This window comes from Eubalaena glacialis, chromosome 4 (genome assembly GCF_028564815.1).
Source record: "Eubalaena glacialis isolate mEubGla1 chromosome 4, mEubGla1.1.hap2.+ XY, whole genome shotgun sequence".
Classification (NCBI taxonomy): Eukaryota; Metazoa; Chordata; class Mammalia; order Artiodactyla; family Balaenidae; genus Eubalaena; species Eubalaena glacialis.
This window is the reverse complement of record NC_083719.1, coordinates 178,371,509-178,378,461: the sequence shown is the minus strand read 5'-3', so window position 1 is coordinate 178,378,461 and position 6,953 is coordinate 178,371,509. Positions and strand designations below refer to the sequence as shown.

The 6,953-nt window shown below is 54.8% G+C and overlaps 1 protein-coding gene across 1 annotated transcript; it reads left to right on the top strand.

The window, feature by feature from the left end:
* The first annotated feature begins 3,001 nt into the window (after positions 1 to 3,001).
* DNAJB1 (DnaJ heat shock protein family (Hsp40) member B1) lies at positions 3,002 to 6,743 on the top strand. Its single transcript, XM_061190397.1, has 3 exons — positions 3,002 to 3,260; positions 4,470 to 5,050; positions 5,349 to 6,743. The coding sequence occupies exons 1-3, from the start codon at positions 3,050 to 3,052 to the stop codon at positions 5,577 to 5,579; spliced, it is 1,023 nt and encodes a 340-aa protein (XP_061046380.1). The 5' UTR covers positions 3,002 to 3,049; the 3' UTR covers positions 5,580 to 6,743.
* The last annotated feature ends 210 nt before the right edge of the window (positions 6,744 to 6,953 follow it).

Sequence of the window (6,953 nt, the reverse complement as noted above, 5' to 3'; positions counted from 1 at the left end):
TTCTTTTTATTTTTTATTTTTTTATTTATTTTTGGCTGCGTTGGGTCTTCGTTGCTGCGCGCGGGCTTTCTCTGGTTGCGGTGAGCGGGGGCTGCTCTTCGTTGCGGTGCGCGGGCTTCTCATTGCGGTGGCTTCTCTTGTTGCGGCGCGCGGGCTCTAGGGCATGCAGGCTTCCGTAGTTGTGGCTCGTGGGCTCTAAGATAGCAGGCTCAGTAGTAGTAGTTGCTCCGCGGCATGTGGGAGCTTCCTGGACCAGGGATCGAACCTGTGTCCCCTGCATTGGCAGGCGGATTCTCAACCATCGCGCCACCAGGGAAGTCCTGCTTAGTTCTTATATTAGGGTTCTATTGGATACCAAAGAAACAGAACCAGTAGGATATATGTGTTTGTGAGTGTGTCTGCGTATTAAGAGATTTATTTCAGGCATTGGCTCACACGATTGTGGGGGCTGGCAAGGCAAGTCTGAAATCTGTAGGGCAGACCAGCAGGCTGGAAACTCTTGGCCAGGAATTGATGCTTCATCCTCAGGGAAACCTCAGTATTTGCTTTTAAGGCCTTTCACTGTTTGCTTTTTTTTTTTTTTTGGCCTCGCGGCTTGTGGGATCTTAGTTCCCCAACCCAGGATTGAACCCCAGCCTTCGGCAGTGACAGCGCAGAACCCTAACCACTGTACCGCCAGGGAATTCCCTCAGTGTTTGCTTTTAAAGCCTTTCAACTGATTGGATGAGGTCCACCCACAATACCAATGGTCATCTCCTGTACTTAGAGTCAACTGATTATAGATGTTAACCTAACCACATCTACAAAACACCTTCACAGCAGCACTTAGTGTTTAATTGAATAACTGGGTACAATTGCCGAGCCAAGTCGATGCATACAACTACCCATCACATCTTCTCTTCTTCCCTGAGTTGAGAGCTCAAACCTCTGCTGAGATTTCTGCAGAGGCCACTTTTCCAATAACATTCCAAAGTACCCAGTGAGTGTCCAGGTCAAAGAATCATAGCCATAAGAAGAGATGTTGAGTTTGTTTTTTTCTTTTGCGGGGGGGGGGGGGGTTAAACAATTAAAACTTCCTGAACATGACCCAGGCTTACTCAAGGAAGGGAGAGTTCCCAGCTCTCAGGTTGCCCCTAAACACAAGGACACCCTTCGCATGTTGTTTTTGGCCCACTCAGAGCTAATGTGAAGACCCTTGGAGGCTGCGACATCTGTTAACTCTTAAATTTATAAGTGTGAGGAAATCCACAAGCTCTGAGTTTTTCCCCATGGTGGCTCTCCCGCTATCTGTTTATGTAGCTTTTAAAAAAATCAACTCTCTCCCCTCCATGATTGGTTCAGGAACCCTGCAGTGCTGTGCCCCTGGGCACCCAGCCCAGACTCATCCTCCCAGGTCAGCTGGTGTGTGTCCTAGTCCAGAGTCCTTACTGACACGGTTACCCTGGGGTCGGGGGTGGCCAGGGATGGCCGGAATCCCCCTGCTAGACAGCAGGGGAAGGCCATGGCATCTTTCTCAGGAGTTCCAGCCTGCACAAGGGCAGTAGTTACCAGAAGCTTTTTGCCAGGAAGCCGGTGGCTCAGCAGCCCACCATTCAACCAGACCGCTAGTCACCCCTTTGACAGCACTTCTTCTAGGCCAGGCCTGTCCTGGGCACTTCACAAATGTTGAATCAACGTCAACTTCAAAGCCCTATGAGGCAGGTACAACTACTACCCCCATTGTACAGATGAGGACGCTAAAGGCCCTGGAAGGCTCAGTAACCAGCCCAAGGTCACACAGCCAGGAAAAGCTGGAACCAAGAATGAAACCGGGCTGTCTGGCTCCAGAGCCAGTGTCACACCGCCCAGACCTCCCAAGCAGTTCTTCCAGAAACCTCTCCCCTTCACAGGGCACCACCACCTACCCCCCCTCTTCCCTCTTCCCTTCTCAGGTGGTACCCCTTTCTGATCCTTCTTACCCTGTCAGCCCTGCCCTTGACCACAGACACCCCAGACTCTCAGAGCCGAAAGGGATCATGTTGCCCACAGATGAGGAAACAGAGGTCCTGAGAGGTGTATGACACGCCCATGTCTCCCCCAAATCATAAAGGTAGTGGGGAGGGGAAAAAGAAGCATGTGTATTAAAAACAGCCAGGAATATTTACGAAGCGTCGGTTCCAGACACGTTTCTGGCACTGGAGACCCAGCACTGATAAGACCCAGTCCCTGCCCTCGTGGTGATCGCAGGCTGGGAGGAGGGTGACATTTAGCATGAAAACCAAGGAACAGGGTAATTTCAAATTTCAGTGGCAGGGGTTCTTGAGAATACGGTAAACTGAAAGGCTTGAGGAGCTGGACTGAGAAGACCTCTCCCGGGAGATGACCTTTGGTCCCGGGTGCTCACCTCGCTTTACAGGGTACTGTATGGGTGAGGACAGGGACAGTACCGGGGCTCCCAAGTGCATTCTCCCCACAGCCGGTAGAGGAGGGAGGGTGGGTGATTTTAGTCCCAGAAGGAGGGTGGGTGTCTGGGGCAAGGAAAGATTAGGTAACTCCCCCCGCCCCGAGACTCCTGGCAGGAACTGATTCCCATACCCTGTGAGACAGGAGCGCGCACGTTTGCTTCTGCTACGGAAGGGGTCTTCCCCAACCCCGCCCCTTCCCGGAGCAGCGCGTCGTAACCTATTGACCCAGGCAGGGGGCGGGCTGCGCGGCCGGCCGGGTCGCCAGGAGCAGTAAAGCAAGATCGCTATTGGTTCCCGTGGGGGGTGGGCGGGGCCTCCATCTCCCGGGGGCGCGCGCCACGGGAAGGCGTTGCCGAGAACGGAGCGGGAAGGGGCGTGGCCGCGCGCAGGGGGCTGTTGGCGGCGCGGCCCCGCCCCGGATGTTGCGTATGGCAGCCTGGGCGGCGGCGATTGGTCGAAACTGCGTAGGGGGTGGGGCGGAAGGTTCTGGAGGGGGCTGGCGGGCTCTGGAAGCTTCCGCCGGGCGGGTATATAGAGTCCGGGAGCGGGGGGGTGGCGGAGCTGGGGGACGGGTACAGCTGGGCGGTGGGCCGCAGGCGCGGGCAATGGGCAAGGACTATTACCAGACGCTGGGCCTGGCCCGCGGTGCGTCGGATGAGGAGATCAAGAGGGCCTACCGTCGCCAGGCGCTGCGTTACCACCCGGACAAGAACAAGGAGCCCGGCGCCGAGGAGAAGTTCAAGGAGATCGCCGAGGCCTACGACGTGCTCAGCGACCCGCGCAAGCGCGAGATCTTCGACCGCTATGGGGAGGAAGGTAGTGTGCGCGCGCGCGGCCGGGGGCGCGGCCCAGCCGTTTGACAGGCGGAGAAACCGAGGCACAGCGGCCACGCTGCGGCGTCCCGGGGAGTGTGGGGCGCTCCGGCCCCCGTGGGCGAGTAGCCCCCGCCCTCTGGCCACACGGGCCTCCGCTCTCGGATAGGCGGCCGCCCGATGGGAGGAGCAGCCCTGGCTGCGCTGCTCGCCCAGAAGCTTCTAGTATGTCTGGGGCTGCCCCTCCCTGGGCGCCCGCCTCCGCCCACGGCCCCGATCGGTCCGGGGGGTGCGGGTGCAGAAGGAGAGGGTTCGAAGGTCTAGCTTGACTGGTGGCATTGTGGCCCTGCGGGCCCTAGGCTCACCTGGGCGAGGTGGGAGGTTCTGCCGCCCTGGGGTGCAGGGCGGGGCCTCTGGCTGAGCGCCGGGCATAGCCTGCGTGTAGTGAGCCTGCAAACGAGAGTGACAATTAACGCCGAGCGACCTCCCGGGGCTCTCTGAGGGTGGAGTGAGGTAATCCCTGTAAAGTGCTTACCTGGCTCCGTGCCGTGCCGGGCACGTAGTCGGCCGTCAAGGTACATGGAGCAATGGGGCGTGTCTCTGCCCAGCCTCCCCGGGGTAGCCCTCTTCAGGGAAAAAGAAAGCTTTCTTGTTGTCCAGTTGCCCGTTAATGACTTAGGCTGGCTTCTGGGCTTGGTGTTGAGAAAGAAGTGACTTTTTATGTAAGAATGGTGGCAGTAAGTGCCAGGGTGTGAGAATTTGAAAGTCTCCGTTTACAGTTTCGCCTTCATCTGTACTCTCCCACACGTCTCTAGTCCTAAAGTATTTAAGAGTAAACATTTAGTGAAAATTGATCCTGGGTTGTGCTTTTTTAATCGGATCTGTTAGTGAATTCTTTGTACTCCTTGTAACATTGCAGGAAGGATGGGTTACTCAGGTGTGAGGACCTGGGTGACCCCAAGAGATATGGCCATCTCAGAGCTTGAGCCTTTCACCACTGTCATGCCACAATGAACTACCTACTTTGGGGAGTAAGGGTTCTGTTTTTGCCGCTGCAAGTGGGAGGTAAAAGCTTGGGGTTCTTCCTTATTCTTCCCAGACAGGCTAAAAAAATTCCTCCCGCAATGGCTCCTAAGCTTTTTTCCTTAAGGAAAGCTCCTGGAGAGCTAAGCTCCTAGCCAGCCATCTGATTTCTTTTGCTTTTGCTTTTCAGGCCTAAAGGGCAGTGGCCCCAGTGGCGGGAGCAGCGGTGGTGCTAACGGTACCTCTTTCAGCTACACATTCCATGGAGACCCTCACGCCATGTTTGCTGAGTTCTTCGGTGGCCGAAATCCCTTTGACACCTTTTTTGGGCAGCGCAACGGGGAGGAAGGCATGGACATCGATGACGCATTCTCAGGCTTCCCCATGGGCATGGGTGGCTTCACCAACATGAACTTTGGCCGCTCCCGCCCTGCCCAAGAGCCCACCCGAAGGAAGCAAGATCCCCCTGTCACCCATGACCTTAGGGTATCACTTGAAGAGATCTATAGCGGCTGTACCAAGAAAATGAAAATCTCTCATAAGCGGCTGAACCCTGATGGAAAGAGCATTCGCAACGAAGACAAAATCTTGACCATTGAAGTGAAGCGGGGGTGGAAAGAAGGGACCAAAATCACCTTCCCCAAGGAAGGAGACCAGACCTCCAACAACATTCCAGCCGACATCGTCTTTGTTTTAAAGGACAAGCCACACAATATCTTTAAGAGAGATGGCTCTGATGTCATTTACCCAGCCAGGATCACCCTTCGGGAGGTAAGGCACTAGGCAGGGCAACGTCTGTGGAGGGAGAAGGCTGCTTTTTGACACAGTTCAGTATTTGCTTGCCACATATTTCTGAGCTCTTGGTGCGTGCCAGGCTTGGGAGGTGCAGTAGCAACAAGACTTTCCAGGGCTCTGTTTTTCCAGAGCTTCTGTGCTGGTGACCTGGGTGGATCTGGGGGCAGGGTCTTAGCTACAAAGGCCTCATGGTGCTTACCCTACATTAAACAGCCTCTGGGCAGGATGTGAGTTTCCGAAGCTACTCTCTAATGCTGTCCATTTGCTTTCCAAGGCTCTGTGTGGCTGTACAGTGAATGTCCCAACTCTGGACGGCAGGACCATACCTGTTGTATTCAAAGATGTCATCAGGCCTGGCATGCGGCGAAAAGTTCCTGGAGAAGGACTTCCTCTCCCCAAAATGCCCGAGAAACGTGGGGACCTCATTATTGAGTTTGAAGTGATCTTCCCCGAAAGGATTCCCCAGACATCAAGAACCGTTCTTGAGCAGGTTCTTCCGATATAGTCAACTATGTTCCCCAAGGACTGACCAGGGACCTTTCCAGAGCTCAAGGATTTCCAGACTGTTCCACCAGCTGTGGACCCGTGAGAGGGCGGGAGGGCCCAGGGCGGGCTTTCATACTGCTGAATGTTTTCCAGAGAATATATTACAATCTTTTAAAGTCGTGCACTAGACTTAAGTGGTTTTTCGAGCAATAGGGTGGCAGGTGGTGGGGACAGCAGGAAAAGGCAGTCCAGTCTGCCCCACTGGGTCCTGCCGCCCTCCAGGATGGGCCCACACCCTCTCCTCCAGGCCCTGCCCAGGGGGAGAGGCAGACCCACAGCTGGACTTGATCCCTCTGTAGTCCCTTTGCTTGCAGATGTTAGACGTGGTATGGACCTGCCTTCTTGGTTACCAGACCCTGTACACTCCTCAGTTTCTGTTGTGTAATCAGTTCATGTTTTATTCTGTATTTGTCTCCCACGTCTTACTCTTCCCCTGAAGAATCCCGTCTTTTCTCTTGCCATCTCAAATTGAGAACCTAGACTATTTTTGCCGAACTGCCTGGCCGGCTCCTACAAGCAATACCTCTCTTGTTCCAGCAAGACCAAGGGAGCCGGCCTCCAGTGAGCGAGTAACTTGTGCAGCTGCCTCTCCTCGAGCGTCTGGGGCCCTGGCCGGAGCAGGGGGTCCTCTCAACCCCTGGCTCCAAGGCTGAGTGCGCTCACTTTCCTTTTCTGTAAGGCAATCTTTTGGCACACCTGGGATTTACCAGTGGCCCAGGTAATTTTTTGTTTAATGGACTCTGGACTCTCAAAAGGATCTGATCCTTTTGAATTTTGCACAGCCCTAGGTATAATCCCTTTTGATAAAAGGGTCTTTGCTTCTGATTACAGGAGCACTGTGGAACGTCTGTAAATATGTTTTTATAATTCCGTGTAAAGTTGGTGTGCACTCAGATGAAACCAGTCCACAGCAGCTGCTGCTCTGTAAGGGGCCATGATGGAATTCGGAAGGAACCTGGTGGGGGCGGGGGGAGGCATGTAGGAACAAGTATCTGTTCCTTGCAGGCCAGTCTGGTGCTCAGACCTTTAGACTCATTGTAAGTTGCCACTGCCAACACAAGACCAAAGTGTGTGACTTGTCAATGTGCAGCGTGACAGCATTAAAGACTGATGCTAAACCTCAGGGGAGCGGTCCTGTGACTCTGTTTGAGGGCTCTGCTGAGGGGCTGGAGTGGGGTCTGGGCAACCCTCCAAAGGCAGCCAGGGTGGGTGGGTGGGTGGGAGGGAGGGGTGAGCAGAAAGCAGGAGTCCTCTGCAAGGGAGAGAGAAGTCACCCTCCTTGAGCTGGATGTGGGGTAGATAACAGCAACCCACAGGACTCGATCCAGGCATC